The 20,091-nt window shown below is 40.0% G+C and overlaps 3 protein-coding genes and 1 pseudogene across 3 annotated transcripts in view; 2 read left to right on the top strand and 2 right to left on the bottom strand.

Annotated features, from left to right (window-relative positions):
- The window catches only part of LOC122666203 (SH2 domain-containing protein A-like), a 54,323-nt gene extending 53,384 nt beyond the window's left edge, over window positions 1-939 (top strand). The window contains exon 13 of the mRNA XM_043862352.1: window positions 873-939. The gene's annotated coding sequence lies outside the window, so the exon portion shown is untranslated. The remainder of the gene's footprint in view (window positions 1-872) is intronic.
- LOC122666207 lies at window positions 36-7,491 on the bottom strand (annotated as a pseudogene).
- On the bottom strand, window positions 36-17,318 carry LOC122664422. The gene is made up of 2 exons (XM_043860225.1): window positions 15,356-17,318; window positions 36-50 (listed from the first exon to the last, which is right to left on the bottom strand). The coding sequence occupies exon 1, from the start codon at window positions 17,316-17,318 to the stop codon at window positions 15,357-15,359; it is 1,962 nt and encodes a 653-aa protein (XP_043716160.1). The 3' UTR covers window positions 36-50; window position 15,356.
- LOC122666209 (ras-related protein RABH1b-like) overlaps window positions 13,585-20,091 on the top strand; it is a 28,644-nt gene continuing 22,137 nt past the window's right edge. The window contains exon 1 of the mRNA XM_043862358.1: window positions 13,585-13,896. Within this exon, the coding sequence (XP_043718293.1) occupies window positions 13,780-13,896 (117 nt within the window). The 5' untranslated portion in view covers window positions 13,585-13,779. The remainder of the gene's footprint in view (window positions 13,897-20,091) is intronic.

Here is a 20,091-nt window from a genome sequence, read left to right as displayed (position 1 = left end):
AGTCTCAAAATTCATATTTTGCTATTCCACTGTACTTTAGGTCATGAATCCTTAATCCAAATCAGTTTTGGTTTTCTTTTGTCTTTGTAACAACTCTGGTTTGCACCATTTGACTCGTCACTGGTGCATTCCCTGATCTTTGTTACCCATGACTGAACCATTTCAATTGACATCCTGTGTGATCTTGGCACTTATTGGAGCTACTCCTAAGTTCCTCAGAATGCAACCTTTGCTAGTCATCTATTCTTCTCGACATCCTCATTGATTGTAGCCCATCAAAAACATGAACCTTTGTCCTTCCAAACACCCCAATCCATGAAGGGGTAGTAGTCTCTAATATTCTTCCCACATCTCTGAAGGGACTGAGAACCCAAACCCAAATTACTGTTAGAAATTTTTGAGAAGATGTGGCACTGCTTATACCCGGTAGCTTTCTTGTTCGGACAGATAGTATAAATGCCATGTGGATGTTTACATCGGCCAATTGGATAGAAGGTTTGATCACTTAGAGGTTCAAGGGGACTCCAAGGGCCAAGGACTTTCATTCTAAGGTTTTCCTACTTATCAGTGTTGGCCCTACCCAGATGCTGGTAGCATGGTTGTTACTCATGTTTGGCATAGGTTGTGTGTTCCTCATTTCCAGAATGCAGGTTTTATTTTCCTTCTGTTATACAATAGCACAGAGACTACTGATAGCAAATGGGGTTTGGTTGATGTTGCTTCCCCCCTCAGCCATAAATTTGGCAATTGGTAGCAAATGGTTGTGTTTTTGAGCTGTGGTCAGATCATCTCACAAATATTCATCCTTGTGATTGACTTTGATGTGAAATCCAGAGTAACATGGGACCTTACCAATCATGCTTAAAATGGAAATGGAGGCCGCTTAACCTTCCTCAGTTAGTGAAGATTACTGATTGTTGATGAGCTCGCCCTTCTTTTGTCCATCATGTACATTTGTAGGCCTGATGTAGTGCCATCTTTGGTGGAAAAAAAAAATCCTCTGCAGTGCCCTAATCCTGATGTAGTGCCATATTTGGCTGAAGGCATATAAGCAATCCATGTACAAAATAGAGGACCTGAAATAGAAAAGCAATCATTTTTCCTATTTATTTTTCAATGTCCATGAGATTTGTAATTTGATACAGCATGACCAGTTCCTGTGACCTTTATGTGGTTCTGGCTCTGTCGGAGGGACCTCTATATATGTCTGATGCTATACACGTGACCTGTAATATTTTGAGTCACAGCCATTTTCTTAGTTTTCATTGTTTTTTTTGTTAAATATTAGTGCTGATTCTGAGTGGTACATTAAAGTGTAACTCGATAGGATATTTCTCCTCCATCAAGATTTTTACTGAAGTCAGTCTTTAGATTAGTTTCTAATTTAGTCCTAACTCCTAAAGTTGTATTTAGACTTTATCTCAGATTCTCATTACAAATAGGAATCTTGAGTGATGTAATCTGTTGGGTATAAATAAGACATTGGGAGGGGGGGGGGGGGAGAATTGATCTAAGCTCTCTAGATAGCCCCCCTTCCTCTCAACTCTTTTCTTCTTCAATGGTTCTGGTTCTAAAGTTCTTAAATTGATCAAATCTCTCTAGATAGCCCCCCTTCCTCTCAACTCTTTTCTTCTTCAATGGTTCTGGTTCTAAAGTTCTTAAATTGTTACTTTTTCATAGTTTCTAGAGTGGCAAAATCACGTCTAACTGGATGGGTTTCATGTGAACCAGGCTTAATCAACCAGTTTCTTAATTTTTTAAGATTTTTGAATTATTTTGCGAATAAGTCTTAGGAGAGTTGATGAAGCCAAGCCTACTTGTATTGACAAACAAATTATCTAATGTATTGAAAGCCACCTCTAGATGATCGAAATATGAACTTCAATGTATAAAACAGAGTGGCAGAAATTGAAAAACATCCATTTTTTCCTGTTTAGTTCACAATGTCCATAGGATTTGTAATGTGTAACTGTAAAGGCAGACCTGGAAGGAACCGGATCCTGTGACTTTTCCTTTGCTATGTTCAGGGTTTCCTACTTTTTCTGATTTTAAGATTTTTTTTTTCCAATTATTTTTGCACAGAAATCATTTTTTGGCCATTAAATCTAGATTGTCTTCATTGTGTAGTCTTCATTGTGTACCCACTTTCGATCGGTGTGGTTTTTGTTACCTGAAGCCATTTAGATTTAGTTCTGCTAGTTTTGAGTTTTGCTCTTTGAGGGGTCTCTCCTCTGTAGACTGTAGCTTTTACATTCTATCTTTCCATGGCTGAGGTGGATGACGACCTCCAATGGGTCTCAATTCTCGAGCTTCTTTCTGTCTCGTAGGAGTCAATAATCCATATGGAATATGTGTAGTTTTGATAATGGAGTAATTTTTCTTCTTTTCAACTCCTTACAGATGGAGTTGCAGCAAAAGGGTTGCCATTGTTGGGTTCTCTTTTTTTCCTTTTCCCCTCTTTGTGGGGGGAGAAGCCACTATCATCTCCATTAAAGAATGATTCTACTTTGGATGATATGAAAAAGGGGTCTTTGGCTGGAGGTGCAAGGGATGGAGATTTCAGAGTTACATTCATTATGCACAAGTCGTGGACTTTCTCTCTTAAGGATCACCTTGTGAAGGTGCATTTAAAGAAATTTGCTTGAGAGTTATTTATTTATTTGTTTGTTTTTATTGTAATTCATGCGGTTCTCTGCTTAAGAAATGTCTTTTTTCTGATAACAGAACCCTCCACTTGAATTATCCATCGACAGTTCATGTGCTCTGAGATTGAAGAAGGTGGTGATGGTGTTTGGACTATTGTTGGTGGCAAAGTTAGTTATGCTTTTATAGTTATCTCCTATATCAGATATCATAGTTGAATGTCATTTCTTATTTATGTTATGAGCATGTGGTTATGGATTTTGTAGAATTATAATGTACAGTTTATATGTTCTATTGCATTTATATATTTATCAGAGTGTGACACTTATGCATACTCTAATGCTACTAGGAACATGGTTTCCTATAGAACACTCTAAAGTCTCACCATTATATAACAACATTTATATGACTGGTAAGTCTCTGGTAAACAGTTGATGAAATAGATACTTAAATGCCTTATTGTATGCTGTTAATGGAATAGACTTGTCCTATCAGTCTTTGTTATTCATGCTTTTTCTACTAACAATTTGATGTTTGACAGAAAAGTGCCTCTTGGAAGGTGGTTGTCTTAACCATCAATGAGATTTGAAGATCTACAACCATTTTGTCCTTGACTTTCTTTGTGCTGGCTTCAATTGGTTTGTCGATTCCAGAAACTAACTAGGTCTTTAATTTAAAAACAAGAAAATGAATCAAGAAAGGCTAAATCAGAAGCAAAATGAATACCTGCAATTGAAAACTTTAATGGATTTCGGCTTGTATGAGCTTGGCCAAAATTTGCTTGAATTGTGTTTGCATTTGAACTGCGTTATATGTTTTCATCAGTTAAGCAATCACACTTTGTGATGTAGCAAAATGGATACCTGGAGAATGATTGATGCAGTCCAACAGCATGCGCTTGAGGCTTAGCATATCATAAGGATTCATGCATGATCCAATATAATAGCTAATGTGTCAAATCCTTTAGTTTCAAAGAAATTGTTCCTGTGATTTGTGAAACTATTTATTTATGAATTATTTTTACTGTTCTTTCACTTACATTTGCTTATTGAAACAGAGAATACTTATTTTAGGATAAGCTAACATAATAGCATTAACTTTTTGACATTTTTGTTTTTATTTTTTTTTTAATTTTTTCCTCTTTTTGTTCCTCATCAGAAACCATGAAAGAAGAACATTTCCTTGATAATATAAAGTATCTTTGTGAAGAAGGGGTTTCAACAATAACAACAACAAAACTCAGCCTTATCCCAACTTAATGGGGTCGCTACATGGATCTAAACAAAGAAAGTAAGTAAAACTGAGGTCTAAGAAAAAGAAAAAAAAAAAAGGTGGAATGAAGAGATGGAAAAAGAGGGTTGGGAAATGAGATTAGGAGTGAAAAATGGAAAATGAAAAATGGGCGATGGAAAATAAAAGAAAAGTGAAAGATAAAAGCGACACATAAAAGTAGGAGGAAAGAGGCACAACCTAGCAAGTCAAGAGAAACTCTGGTAAATAGGGTCTGCTACATGGATCATTGCCCTCCAAAAGGCTCTATCTGAGGTCACACATGGTACAAGACTTAAACTATGTATGTTTTTCCTCACAACTTCTCCTATGGTCATTGCCCCTCACTCTTTTAGCTTCTTCAGTCGGAATCATATCACTCCTCCTTATTAGGGCGAAGCAAGAGGTTTCAAATCTAACAAAATGCTACAGCTACATGCAAAAGAAGTAAGTTATAGCTTAATCAAACAACAAGGTTCTCCTACATTTTCCATAAATAAAAAAAGAACAAGGTTCTCCTACATTTTCCACAAAAAAAAAAGAACAAGGTTCTCCTACAAAATAGAACTCTAATTGAAAAGTCTAGAGATTGAACTTGCTAGGACTTGTTTAAAATCAGCAGACAATCCACTATTTCCCAAGGGTGACTCAATTTAACTCAGTTCTTCAATTTATCTCAGTTACTTAGGTTCCGTCTCAAAATTCATATTTTGCTATTCCATTCTATTTAAGGTCATGATTCCTTAATCCAAGCCGGTTTTGGTTTTCCTTTGTCTTTGTAACAGTTTTGGTTTGCATCATTTAACTCGTCACTGGTGCATTCCCTGATCTTTGTTACTCATGACTGAACCATTTCAATTGACTTCCTCTGATCTTGGCACTTATTGGAGCTACTCCTAAGTTCCTCAGAATGCATTCTTTTCTGAAAAATTCCATCCTTTTCTAGTCATTTTTTCTTCTCAACATCCTAATTGATTATAGCCCATCAAAGTCATGAACCCTCCTCCTTTTAAACACCCAATCCATGAAGGGGTAGTAGTCTCTAATATTCTTCCCACATCCTTTTAATGGAATATTTTACAGAACAAAATACAATTAGTTCTTCTCTAATTATTGAGTGATGCTTGTCTAGGACTTCTCTGTTTCTTCTAAATAACTTTGAAGCCTTTTTGTTGTTCATATAATTCAATATACACAGGAGGTAAGTTCTAGCTGCAACCCTTCTCCCCCACCCCACCTTTTCATAATCCTCCTTAAAAAATTAAATAATTTTATGGCACATGAATACCAAGGATGCAATCTTTTTCCTCTTCAATTTCATTTTTATTTTGGGTGTGAGAATCTAGATGTGCACCCCTGCCTGGATTTGTTCTTCTATTTTTCTATATTTTACATTAAATTAGTGTACTGTTATGTTCTGGTTTAATTGACACTCATTCCTGTTTAATTGCCTTGTACTGATGCAGGAATTTCTCTCTGGATGTTGTTATACTGGATCATGTAAACAATCCATGTACAAAATAGAAAAAGCAATCTTTTTTTTCCTATTTATTTTGCGATGTCCATGGGATTTGTTATTTGTTACTATCATGACCAGATCCTCTGAAAACCACCTTTAGCTGATATTTAAATGTATAAAAGCATGAGAGAAAAAAATTGAGCAAAATTTATTTCAGTCATGTAATTTGGTTTGGAAAACATTAATCCAAAACGACGAGTTTTTGGTATTCTTCGCCGAATATGGCGAGCTCCATCACGCTATTTGGGTTCACCAACCCATCTCCCTCCAAGAACAGTGTTACCAGATTCTTAGAAAATCCACTCACCAAAGCCACCCCACTCTGGTTGCTAGGCACCGGTGTCGCTCGTGAGTCCCTCAGATTCCAGAACACAATCTCAGGCACCGATGTGTACCCGCTTTCTTTGAATTTCCTCTGTATTGCTTCATAGTCCGTCTCCCAATTGTTCACCGAGGCCTGGTTGAACTCCATATCGCTGAACACGAAGACCCTCTTTATCATCTGCTCCTCTATCAACTTCCCTTCAAGGGCGATTTCCAGAATTCGATCAAACACTTGCTGAAAATCTGTGTTTGCTCCCCAATCCATTTCTCTCATGAATTTAGTCTTCGATAGAAGATCATTTCCCTCGATCATGTGAAGCTCAGGAAATTCGCTGAAGGTTATTACCTTCCCTTTCCATGGCTCTTCATTCAGCTCCGAGATTAATAGCCCCAGCGCAACACAGACTTCCATTGGCGTCCCATACATGCTTCCAGAGACGTCGCAGACCGAAATGCAGTTTCTTAGCTTCCCCTTCTTTGACAGATCGTCCACCATTCTCTGCCACTGAAGCTCTGCAACTTTGCCGCCATCGTTGTCATTCAAGGATGCTATGATCTCGTGCGGCAGTAATGCCCCGGCAGCGATTTTGGCTTCTCCGCGTTGTACACTGTCCAGATAATCCTGGAACCGCTCCTTGTCGTGTTTCAGGAAGTGCTCCTTGTAGGTTTTCATAGCCACCGAGGCAACACGATTGTACGGGAGCGAATTCCACAAATTTGCAGACATGTAAACCTCCGGCAACTCTAAAGCTTTTCGAAGTGGAACGAAATATTCCTTACGGAGACGATCGCGGATTCGGTAGGCATAGTGAGCTTCTTCGACGCCCTCGTATTCTTGGTAAGAATCGCGTGGAAAAACTCTTCTTGCGATGCTTTCACAGAGGAGAATTGAACGATCGAAAGAAGAATCGAGAGAGGGACACCACTTGGCTGCAAGGCTTATATTACCGAGTTTTCCAGATTTCAAGTACTGAAGATCGGCGACCAAGAGCTCAGCAAAGACATCAGAGATCCGATCATGCAAGAATCGGTAATCTGGATCACGGCTATACCTCTCGACATCTTTCTTCGCCATGGAGACGATCTTCTTCTTCCTAAAATCTCTGGCGTTCTCCTTCTGAATCCTGACCTTCTCCATAGCAGCCGCTATCCTCTCCTCCTGCGGCACCAACTATTTAGCCTTACTTTTCTGTCTACGTTCCTGCTTTTCTGTCTTGGACAATTTTTTCTTCTTCTTAAAGATCGGCCTCGACCTTCCCGATTTCCGTCGTACTTTGTTCCGTCTCCCTTCCTTTGCAATTTTCCGAACATCAGCTCCTTCAATCAACCTGTAGAGTATCTCCGGCAAATCCTTGAAGTAACCAAATTCTGCAAACCACCTGACGTTGCAGGCGAGGGTTTTAGGGTGGTTTTTGTGGAGCCATAGGGCAGTTGTATAGAATCCTTCCTTGTCTGATTTTCCAGTTCCTCTGACACCTCTCAAGTTGCAGATAAGCTTGAGAGTGGTTAAAGCATTGTCGCTCCATGCCAAATCCAACCGCTGTTTCAGACTCTCGGGTGGTGTATCAGGGACGACATGGAAGAAGAAGTCGAGGCAGGGGTTGCCCGTAGATAGGAAGGTGAGAGAGTTATTTTCCGTGAACCCCATCGGCGGTTTACGGGTGATATTGTTGAAGCTAGATACCAAAGCATCGATGAAAAGATCGCCGGAGCTGGCTACCTTTGGTTTAACGGCGGAAGAAGGAGTAGACAGGACGGCGGAAGCAAGGGTAGAGAGGTGGATTTCGGGAGGGCCGAGGAGAAGAGAATGAGGAGGAGACATGTTGTAGAATTGTGTCTGTGGAAATGCGTTATGTGTTGGTCTTCTTAAATAAGGACGGGTTTCTTGGCCTCCACGTTGTAGGATAATTGACAATTCAATCCCTAACCGACTCTCCTTGTCTGACTGTGACATCAGTTTATTTTATTCTTTTGCTAGGCTTTTCCTTAAATTGGTAACCACGTCTCTTTCTCTGACTCTCTCACAAAGGAATTCCCCATCTGGGGAAGTTTCAAAGTTTCTAGAGAAATGAGATATGACTGATCGTGGCTGCAAGCACGTTGTCACATTTTTCAGTTACTGTTATAGCTTTTTTTTTTTTTTTTTTTTTTTTTTGATGAAAGCAAAGACATAAATTAAACAAAAAGGGTAATATCGTCTGTTACATTGCCATGATAAAAGTACCGTCTCGCATAAATGGCGAGTTGGTGAGCTATATGGATTTCTTCCCTAGTTTTGTTAATAAGCTTGAAGTCACTAAATTTATTTATTACAGCTTTAATATCAAATAGAAGACTGAAAAGTTCCCAAGGCCATGGGTGAGTTTGATGATCTAGAATCCACTGTTTGAGGTGCAGAGAGTCTGTCCATACTTCTACGCTTCCTCTTCCCAATCCCAATGAAATTGCACTTTGTAGTCCTTGTTGGAGTCCTCTGGCTTCTGCCTCATCAGCTGTACCTATACATCTAAAATCCATAGATGCAGATATGAGTTTATGGTTTGAACAAATAAATAACTGCTGCCCACCCCCCCTATTGAAGTTTTCTGGTCGAAACTCCCATCTAAAATTATGATACATTTCCCTTGTGAAGCCCAGGCAAGGAGATCCTCCATCGAAGCTGGGTGGGATTTTTCCTCTATAGATTGGGTATGTGTGAACTCCTCCATGCTGTCAAAAATCTTCAGCTCCCGCTCCCATCTTTTAATATTTTGGATGATATTCACTGGATTTGGTTTGTTTTTGTTGAAGGCCGGCCATTGAATTTCTGGCGTGCCAAATGAAGTAGCCCGTGATACAGACCACACTGAGAATAGTTCTCTTTTGGTGTGTTGTCAGTGTTGTGCTTTCCATGAATGAGCGTAGCAGCTGGGTAATGTCTCTAGCTTGGACATTAGCTGTTCTCAGTCCTAATGAGCCAGCTGCCCAAATCCTTTCCGAGAATTCGCAGGAAAAGAATATATGCCATTCAGTCTCTTCCTCTTGATTGCATAACGGACAAAGCAGGTCACCATTGTTATAGACTTTATCCAGTTATGATCTTCGCGAAAATCCGAGTAACCACTTTTTATTAATGGTTCGAAATCTCGGTATACGGATCGGATCAGGATCTCGCTCAGGCCAAATATGAAACATTTGCCCTTTTTCGGTTTAAAAAAAAAAAACTTTCTTTGACCTTTTTACCCTTGTCGGTATAAGTATCCATGGTTTGAAGTATGACGATATGGTTGATATTGCACGTGTTTTGAAGGTGATTAATACTGATACCGTATCGATGGAATAGTACAAACAAGGGGTAAAATAGTCAAGAAAACTCATTTTTAGGGAAACCCAGGGATAAACTTGTCTGATACAGCCGGGGCTGCAAGTTTGGCCTTGACGGCCCGAACCCGCCCTGAGCCCGAATAGGGCCTGGGTTGAGATACCTTGACCTTGAGGGTGGATTAGGGTCAGGAATTTCTGACCCTAAGTCAGGGTCGGGCCTGGCCGGCCCAACCCGACCTTATCTTCTATATTTTGTTTTTGTTCTTGTTCTTTATTCTTTCTTCTTTCTTTTGTTCTTCTTCCCAGCCTCGCAAGCCCATGCATCTTCCTTTCCCAATCTAACCAGCCCATTCATCTCTCTTTCCCAGCTTGGCCAGCCCATACATCTCCCTTTCTCAGCTTGGCCAGCCCATGCATCTCCACTCCCCCCCCCCCCCCCATGGCTAGGGCCAATCAGGGTCAGGGTTGGATTTTTCTGGCCCTGAGTCAAGGCCGGGTCGAGCCTTGACACAGCTAAGGGGACTTAGGGTTGGGCTGGGGTTTTAATAGGCGCGGCCCAACTCGACCCTATTGCAACCCTAGATACGGCCGTTCCATGTCGTAACAGTTTTGAAGATGACCACAACCCGACCTGATACCGTGTATTAAAACCACGAGTGTATCGGATCGGTCTCGGGATCGTTCTTGGTTGATACCGATTCGAACCTACCAAAATCGGCTAATCCGATCCAAGATTAGAAACCATGGAACTCAATTATTCTATTGAGGAAAAATAGCATTTTCCAAAAGGTCAAGTTCATTCAAATCATGGTTTAAGGTATAGGAAATCGAATCGTGGAGTGGTTATTTTGCATGTCTCGATGTCTAGGTGCAGGTGCACTCCCAAACAGAGAACATGTTCCTTTCATTGAATTAGACCCTTAAATTTGATATGTAACTAATCTAGATCATGTCCTCTTTATCCAATGATTTGAATAGACATATCAACCATTTACATTGTAGAATAAATGTCTTGTAAAATTTGGAAAATAACATATCATTTCCTTGTTATAATAATAATTCGCCACCCCCCAACCCATCTCACACCTTCCATGGGGTGTGGGGACCACCCATGGATGGTGTGAAATGGGTTGGGGTGGATACCTGTAGGGAGAGGAACCTGGCTAGAAAAAGAATTAGTTAATGTAATCAATGCCTTATAATTTTGCTGGGCTTTGCATGGCTGTGTATCAAGGGTGGGTCTTGGTGCAACGGTAAGATTGCTCCATTGTGACCAAGTGGTCACGGATTCAAGTCTAGAAACAGTCTCTCTGCAAAAGAAGGGGTAAGATAATTGCGTACATTATGACCTTCCCCATACTCCGTAGTGGTGGGAGCCTCGTACACTGGGTACACCCTTTGCACGGTCGTGCATCCTTCAAGCTCTAGTTGTTTCAGGTGCTTACATATATAAGTAGACAGATTTTTCTTATGGAAAGAAAAACTTCATTAACTTAAAGAAACTGTACATCGAGTTGAGAATCATTACAATAGGTCCTTATGGCTTTAAGAGCCAAGTCCAGAACTTCACTATAAACAAGGCTATTGCTATCCCATTTAACATTAATTTTAGTAAAATTATCAGTTGCATCTGCTAGTTCCAAAAAAAAAATCTTTAACTAAGTTCCATGGTAAACACAGTTGGTCCGAAGATCTAAGGTAGGAGTATAGCTCTCTGTCACAACACCAAATTTCAGCTATTTTGATGTTAGTTTTTTTTTAGCATGTGTTCACCTGCAGAAGTCCATACAATTCTGCTTCTCTCATGTCATGAGTTGGGAGACAACCTGCTGATTTAAAAACCCCCTGCCCAACAATCAAAATTGAAAAAACCCAACCAATTAATCTTAGATGAGGTTCATATATGCCTGCGCACATTAAACCAGGTAGTTGAGGAACCGGGTTAGTAATCTGATGCAAATTAGGAGTGGGTTGTGTGAACTGTGGGGATGCAATTAGGGGGTTACATTTGATGGGAGATGGATAGATCACATAATCATTTTAAAACATTCCGAATGACCATCATGGGGTCAGCCTTGGCCAATCCCTTAAGAAGACATAGATTTTGGCATCTACGGTACTTGCATTAATGGGAATATGTCATAAGGTATCTGTTCTGTATCTCGTCATGGCTTCTCTATTGTTGCTGATTTTAGAAACTATGAGAGGTGAAGAACCAGAGAAAACATGAAAGAAACAATGAGAGTTGAACCCAGAGAAAATTGATAACCTCGATCTCTCGGCAAATTCATAGGTACCCAATAGAACTGTTGAAGTGAATAACCCGATAGACCTTCAGGAATTGTGTACTTGGCTATATATCCCATCTTAGAAATGAGTGTTGTTGCTTCACAATCTGCAATAGTGATTGATCGAAAAAAAAAAATAGTGATTGATCGAAAATTATCTTCTTCAACAAGACTTTAAAAATGAAAAAATCGTATCTTGCTAAGTTTTTGACTTGATATTGAATACACTATTCATGGCTGTTAAAAAAACATGACAAACCAATATTGTAGTTGTTAATACAACCGGTGTGATTTGTGTTGCATCATGATCTATTTGGATGAATTATTTCCCAATTACTTGAGCTGATCTATCAATCTCATCAAGATTATTTCCACCAACAAAAGTGATAAAAGTCAATGAAGAAAGGGGGGGGGGGGGGAGGAGAGTGGATATTTCTCAAGGATGTTAGGAGTATTTGAAGTTGGAGGAAGGGTTTTCTATCATGGAGCATGGTCCCTACGGAGCACATAGGGAAGCATCAACAGGGGAGGCTCGGGTCTCAGATAATATTCGAATAAAAATAAAAAAAAACTCAACACGGGAGGGATTTCTACCTTTAATGGGGGTGGGGTGATCATTTTTCAATCATGTTTTTTAGAGCAAAAGTCACGCTCTTGGACAGTCGTTTTTCTCATTGAATTGTTATTCCTTTAGCATTTTATTTATTTATTTATTTATTTATTACTTTGGACATATAAGAAAATATCTCATATGGGGATTAGATGAATTTTTCTAGGGTAAAAGATTTGCACAACATCAGCTTAATTTCAAAATTACCTCATAAGAATTACATTACTGTAACACAACCATGGAAGAAAAACTCGACTGAAACCTGTCGAAACCATCAATTAACTTGGTTTCCTAGGTTTCCGAGACGAGTTGAAGGGGAATTTTATAAAATCCTTAGATTTGATTGGGTTTCGATGGTTTCGATTGGTTTCGACCATATTTTGGTGGATTCTACACATATGCCCACCGAAACTAAGGGAAACTTGGTTCGAAACTATGACATACATGTTTTGCCAGAAACTGTCAGAAACCAGGCCAGATACTTAGTTATGTCTAATATCATAACTAAGTAAATGTTTTAGTATTTGTATTTCATTTACTTAAGATATTATTCATAAATAAGCAAATACCGTTTATTTGAATAAAAAAAAAATAGTTAAAAAATCAAATTTCAAAAGGTAAAAGAGTCAACCTTCCAGTTTAAGAATAAAAACTGGATTTTAAACGGTAAGTGCAATTTTCAACTTTTTAATACTGAGATTTTTCTCAAATCTAAAAATTCCATAAATTTTAATATGGTAAAATATTGCTAAAAACCAAAAGTACGGTAAAATATTCATTTGTTTTGATTCCAAAAAAGCATTTTCATTTAGAGCAATTTTGACCGCATTTGCGCATACCAAATTAAATTTGACCGGCACATAACCCTTTCAATATAAATCAGATTTAAGCAATTTTAGACTTGTTGGAAAGCTATCAAAACAACGCTTATGGAAAATCAAAGATTACTTAAATCTCATTTATATTGAAGGAGTTATATTCCGGTCAAACCTTATTCGATACCAATATACAATATCAAACTTGGATCAAAACAATAAGTAATATTTTTAGTGTTCTCTATATGAAACTAAGGATTTATATCGTCTACGGTTCCCTGACCGGTGCGGTTCCCTAGTACCTCTCACAAGAGGGGGTGGGATCCACCCGAGGCACCTGACCCAACACTCTGCCCGAGTGGGATCCACCCTCCTCTTGTGAGAGGCACCACACCAGTCAAGGAACCGCACACGATAAAAATTCGTGAAACTAATGCAGGGATTTAGTTTAAAATGTAAAAAATAGGCAACACAATAAGAATCAATGTAAAAAAGACAACTTTAAAGGTTTCGAAACCAAGGTTTGAGTTAGCCTAGAGAAAGTGCCAAGTTTCTATTGAGATCTGGTCGAAACTGAGACGATCTCATTTTCTGCTTGATCGAAACCTACTCGAAACCCGAGTTTAGAACATTTGGAGAAAGTACTAAGAACATAGGATTTCATTGAGATTCGGGAACGGAAACCACCACTGAACGCGAAAAGACAACTTGTAACAAGTCAGCGTTACTTCAAATCGATACTCCCTCTACTCCTAACAAACGTTTTCGCTTCTCTCTCGCTCTGCTCCATTCGCTGAGGTCTGGACTCTGGATCGGCTCAAACGCCTAAGCACGGTCAGAAGCGAAGCAAAGTTGCGGTTCCTTCCGATATAGCACAGAGCAGCCCCTCGAATTCTCCGGCGACATTTTCGTACGATTTCCGGCGATAGTCCTATTAATTCGTCGGAGATCTTGAGAATTAATTTGTTGTGTGTTTTTAGTGGTTAGTGGAGAGATCTCGTTCCTGTGATGGCTCCGGTTTCTGCCCTCGCGAAATATAAGCTGGTGTTCTTGGGAGATCAATCTGTTGGGAAGACCAGCATCAGTACTCGCTTCATGTACGATAAATTCGACAATACTTATCAGGTATCACCAGAGCAATTAGAATCAAATCACGTCCATGATAGTAGAACAAAAGTTGTCATTTTAAAAAAAAATCCTGATGTTTTTTTTAAAAAATTCGAGATCGGATTGGGAATATCGTTTTAAGTTATTGGATCTGTCGATTATGTGCTGTTTACCCATCGTTTTTTGTTGTCTCGTGCTTTCTTCTTTTTGACTCATTTTGTGACGATCTCTGCTTAGATTAGCTGATCTGAAATTATCAGTTGCAATCAATCATGTAACTCGTGTTTCATCATAATTTGAACATTTCCTTTTTATGTAACTCGTGTTTTATCATAATTTGAACATTTCCTTTTTCTGGAATTGCTGAGTAAAAGCAGAAAACACGCTCTATCGGATATGATTTACTGATTTGACGAGAGAAGTGAATCTTTCGTACGTCATTGCTTCGTGTCTTAGGGTTGAAGTTCTTAGAATAACCTTTGATATAGTGATTTCTGCTCTGTTATATAGCACAGCTTTTATTTATGGGAAAAATTGGGCCTTGCTTAATGATTCCAGCGTTTTGCCAGTTTAGAGATTTGAGAAAATGTCAGTCTTATAGAGAAGCTGACAAAGATTTTTTTGGCTCTGAAAATGTGTCTGGTGACATTTTGATGGAAAAGTCTTTAAAATATCCAACAGTCGTGACATTTCTGATAAAAGGTACGTGGAAGAAGTTATTTCAAGCTAGCTAAAGGAGGTAGCTGATGCCTATGTTTGGACTTGAGAATTCATTTTTTCTTCTCAACGTCCTAATTGATTATAGCCCATCAAAAACATGAACCCTCCTCCTTTTAAACACCCAATCCATGAAGGGGTAGTAGTCTCTAACATTCTTCCCACATCCTTTTAATGGAATATTTTACAGAACAAAATACAATTAGTTCTTCTCTAATTATTGAGTGATGCTTGTCTAAGACTTCTCTATTTCTTCTAAATATCTTTGAAGCCTTTTTGTTGTTAATATAATTCAATATACACAGGAGGTAAGTTCCAGCTGCAACCCTTCTGCTCCCCCCCCCCCCCCTCTTTCATAATCTTCCCTAAACAATGAAATAATATTATGGCACATGAATACCAGGGATGCAATCTTTTTCCTCTTCAATTTCATTTTTATTTTGGGGGTGAGAATCTAGATGAATACCAGGGCTGCAATCCATTATGTACATTTGTAGTCCTGATGCAATGCCATCTTTGTCTGAAAGCATTGTAAACAATCCATATACAAAATAGAAAAAGCAACCCTTTTTTTCCTATTTATTTTGCAATGTCCATGGGATTTGTAATTTGTTACATCATGACCAGATCCTCTGAAAACCACCTTTAGCTGATATTTAAATGTATAAAAGCAGGGTGGCTGAAATAGAAAAGCATGATAGAAAAAAAATTGAGCAAAATTTAATTTATTTCATTCACAAGTAATTTGGGTTTGGAAAACATTAATCCAAAACGACGAGTTTTTGGTATTCTTCGCCGGAGATGGCGAGCTCCATCACGCTGTTTGGGTTCACCACCCCATCGCCCTCCAAGAACAGTGTTACCAGATTCTTGGAAAATCCACTCACCATAGCAACCCCACTCTGATTGCTGGGAACCGGTGTCGCTCGTGAGTCCCTCAGGTTCCAGAACACAATCTCAGGCACCGATGCGTACCCACTTTCCTTGAATTTCCTCAGTATTGCTTCATAGTCGGTCTCCCAATTGTTCACCGAGGCCTGGTCGAACTCCATATCGCTGAACACGAAGACCCTCTTTATCATCTGCTCCTCTTTTAGCTTTCCTTCAAGGGCGATTTCCAGAATTCGATCAAACACTTTCTGAAAATCTGTGTTAAATCCCGCATCCATCTCTCTGATGAACTGAGTCTTCGCTAGAAGATCATTTCCCTCGATCATGTGAAGCTGAGGAACATCGCTGAAGGTGATTACCTTCCCTTTCCATGGCTCTTCATTCAGCTCCGAGATTAATAGCCCCAGCGCAACACAGACTTCCATTGGCGTCCCATACATGCTTCCAGAGACGTCGCAGACCGAAATGCAGTTTCTTAGCTTCCCCTTCTTTGAAAGATCGTCCACCATTCTCTGCCACTGAAGCTCTGCAACTTTACCGCCATCGTCGTCATTTAAGGATGCTATGATCTCGTGCGGCAGTAATGCCCCGGCAGCGATTTTGGCTTCTCCACGTTGTACACTGTCGAGGTATTCCTGGAACCGCTCCTTGTCGTGTTTCAGGAAGTGCTCCTTGTAGGTTTTCATGGCCACCGAGGCAACACGATTGTACGGGAGCGAATTCCACAAATTTGCAGACATGTAAACCTCCGGCAACTCTAAAACTTTTCGGAGTGGAACCAAATATTCCTTACGAAGACGATCGCGGATTCGGTAGGCATAGTGAGCTTCTTCGACGCCCTCGTATTCTTGGTAAGAATCGCGCGGGAAGACTCTCCTTGCGATGCTTTCACAGAGGAGAATAGATCGATCGAAAGAAGAATCGAGAGAGGGACACCACTTGGCTGCAAGGCTTATATTACCGAGTTGTCCAGATTTCAAGAACTGAAGATCGGCGACCAAGAGCTCAGCGAAAACATCAGAGACCCGATCATGCAAGAATCTGTAATCTGGATCACGGCTATACCTCTCGACAGCTTTCTTCGCCTTGGAGACGATCTTCTCCTTCCTGAAATCTCTGGCGTTCTCCTTCTGAATCTTGACCTTCTCCATAGCAGCCGCTATCCTCTCCTCTTGCGGCACCAAGTATTTAGCCTCAATTTTCTGTCTACGTTCCTGCTTTTCTGTCTTGGACATTTTCTTCTTCTTCTTAAAGATCGGCCTCGACCTTCCCGATTTCCTTCGTACTTTGTTCCGTCTCCCTTCCTTTGCAATTTTTCGAACATCAGCTCCTTCGATCAACCTGTAGAGAATCTCCGGCAAATCCTTGAAGTAACCAAATTCTGCAAACCACCTCACGTTGCAGGCGAGGGTTTTAGGGTGGTTTTTGTGGAGCCATAGAGCAGCTGTATAGAATCCTTCCTTGTCTGATTTTCCAGTTCCTCTGACACCTCTCAAGTTGCAGATAAGCTTGAGAGTGGTTAAAGCATTGTCGCTCCATGCCAAATCTAATCGCTGTTTCAGACTCTCGGGTGGTGTATCTGGGACGACATGGAAGAAGAAGTCGAGGCAGGGGTTGCCTGTAGATAGGAAGGTGAGAGAGTTGTTTTCCGTGAACCCCATCGGTGGTTTAGGGGTGATATTGTTGAAGCTAGATACCAAAGCATCGATGAAAGGATCGCCGGAGCTGGCTACCTTTGGTTTAACGGCGGATGGAGTGGAAGGGACGGCGGAAGAAGGGGTGGAGAGGTGGATTTCGGGAGGGCCGAGGAGAAGAGAATGAGGAGGTGACATGTTGTGTAAAATTGTCTGTGGAAATGCGTTATGTGTTGGTCTTCTTAAATAAGGACGGGTCACTTGGGCTCCACGTTGTAGGATAATTGACTAACCGACTCTCCTTGTCTGATCGCACCAAAAAAAAAAGACTCTCCTTGTCTGACATCTGTTTATTTTATTCTTTTGCTAGGCTTTTCCTTAAATTGGTAACCACGTCTCTGTCTTTGACTCTCTCACAAAAGAATTCTCCATCTGAGGAAGTTTAGGAAGTTTCAAAGTTTCTAGAGAAATGAGATATGACTGATCGTGGCGGCAAGCACGTTTTCACATTTTTCAGTTACTGTTATAGCCTTTATCCAGTTATGATCTTCGCGAAAATCCCCTAGTAGTCCATGGTTCGAAATCTCGGTATACGGATCGGATCAGGATCCCCCTCGGGCCAAATATGAAACAGTTGCCCCTTTTTGGTAATTAAAAAAAAAAAAAAAAATCTTTGACCTTTTTACCCTTATCGGTACAAGTATCCATGGTTTAAGGTTTGAGGTTTGACGTTTGACGATACGGTCGATACTACACGGTTTGAAGGTGACCAATACTGATACCATGGTATGGACAAGGGGTTAAATAGTCAAGAAAATCCAAGGGTAAACTTGTCTGATACGGCTGTTTCATGTCGTATTAGTTTTGAAGATGACCACAACCCGACCACACACCGTATATCGGATCAGTCTCGGGATCGATCTCGGTTGATATCGATTCGATCCGACCAAAATCAACTGATCCAATCTGAGATTAGAAACCATGGAACTCAATTATTCTATTGAGGAAAAATTGCATTTTTCAGAAGGTCAAGTTCATTCAAATCATTTAAATGTAGTGGTTATTTTGTATGTCCCTATGTCTAGGTGCAGGTGCACTCCCAAATAGAGAACATATTCTTTTCATTGAAATAGAGTCTTAAATTTGATATGTAACTAATCTAGATCATGTCCTCTTTATCCAATGATCTGAATAGACATATCAACTATCTACATTGTAGAATAAATGTCTTGTAAAATTTGGAAAAATAACATATCATTCCCTTGTTATAATAATAATTCCCTTGTTAAGGAGCTGTGCAACCACCCCCAACCCATCTCACACCTTCCATTAGGTGTGGGGACCACCCATGGATGGTGTGAAATGGGTTGGGGTGGATACCTATAGGAGAGGAACCTGCCTAGAAAAAGAACTAATTAATGCAATCAATGCCTTATAATTTCGCTAGGCTTTGCATGGCCGTGCATCGAGGGTGGGCCTTGATGCAATGGTAAGGTTGTTCCATTGTGACCAAGTGGTCACGGGTTCGAGTCTAGAAACAGTCTCTCTACAAAAGCAGGGGTAAGATTGCGTATATTATGACCTTTCCCAGACCCCACAGTGGCAGAAGCCTCGTGCACTGGGTACACCCTTTGCATGGCCGTGCATTCTTAACTTAAAGAAATTATACATCGAGTTGAGGGTCATTACAATAGGTCCTTATGGCTTTAAGAGCCAAGTCCATAACTTTACTATAAACAAGGCTATTGTTATCCCATTTGACATTAATGTTAGTAAATATTATCAGTTGCATCTGCTAGTTCAAAGAAAAAAAAAAAAAAACTTTAATAATAGGTGACTAGATGTACATTCAATGAATAGTTGAGATTAATCTCATGGTTAATCAACGGTTAATATTAAAATACGTGGAAATAAGTTTGCAGTACGTACGTCCTGCTGCCACCCACCCACATATCATTCCCTTGTTATAATAATAATTCGCCACCAATTAAGGTGCCGTGCAACTGTGCAACCACCCCCAACCCATCTCACACCTTCCATGGGGTGTGGGGACCACCCATGGATGGTGTGAAATGGGTTGGGCTGGATACCAGTAGGGAGAGGGACCTGGCTAGAAAAAGAACTAGTAAATGCAATCAATGCCTTATAATTTTGCTGGGCTTTGCATGGTCGTGCATCGAGGGTGGGCCTTGGTGCATTGGTAAGGGTTGCCCCATTGTGACCAAGTGGTTATGGGTTTGAATCTAGAAACAGTTTTTCTGCAAAAGTATGGGTAAGGTTGCGTACATTATGATCTTCCCCAGACCCCACAGTGGCGGGAGCCAAACTGTACATCGAGTTTGAAAAAAAAAAAAAAACCTTTAACTAAGTTCCATAGTAAACACAGTTGGTCCGAAGGTCTAAGGTAGGAGTATAGCTCTCTATCACAACATCAATTTCAGCTATTTTGATGTTAGATCTTTTAGCATGTTTTTACCCCTGCAAAAGTCCATACAATTCTGCTTCTCTCACGTCATGAGTTGGGAGACAAAAAAGATTTTAAAACTGGGTGGCCAACAAGCAAATTTGAAAAAACCCAATCGATTAATCTTAGCTGAGGTTCATATATGCCTGCGCACATTAAATCAGGTAGTTGAAGAACCGGATTAGTAATCTGATGCAAATTAGGAATGGATTGTGTGAACTGTGGGGATGCAATTAGGGGGTTACATTTGATGGGAGATGGATATTTAAATCACATAACCATTTTAAAACATTCCGAATGACCAGCATAGGGTCAGCCTTGGCCAATCCCTTAAGGAGGCATAGATTTTGGCATCTACTGTTGTCATAAGGTATCTCTTCTATATCTCGTCATGGCTTCTCTACTGTTGCTGATTTTAGAAATTATGAGAGGTGAAGAACCAGCGAAAACATGAAAGAAACAACGAGAGTTGAACCCCAAGAAATTGATAACCTCGATCTCTTTGCA

Source organism: Telopea speciosissima, chromosome 6 (genome assembly GCF_018873765.1).
Source record: "Telopea speciosissima isolate NSW1024214 ecotype Mountain lineage chromosome 6, Tspe_v1, whole genome shotgun sequence".
Classification (NCBI taxonomy): domain Eukaryota; kingdom Viridiplantae; phylum Streptophyta; class Magnoliopsida; order Proteales; family Proteaceae; genus Telopea; species Telopea speciosissima.
This window is presented reverse-complemented; position numbering and strand designations above follow the sequence as displayed.

Coding starts and splice junctions, on each gene's coding strand:
- LOC122664422 (XM_043860225.1), bottom strand. CDS start 17,318: ATGTCACCTCCTCATTCTCTTCTCCTCGGCCCTCCCGAAATCCACCTC.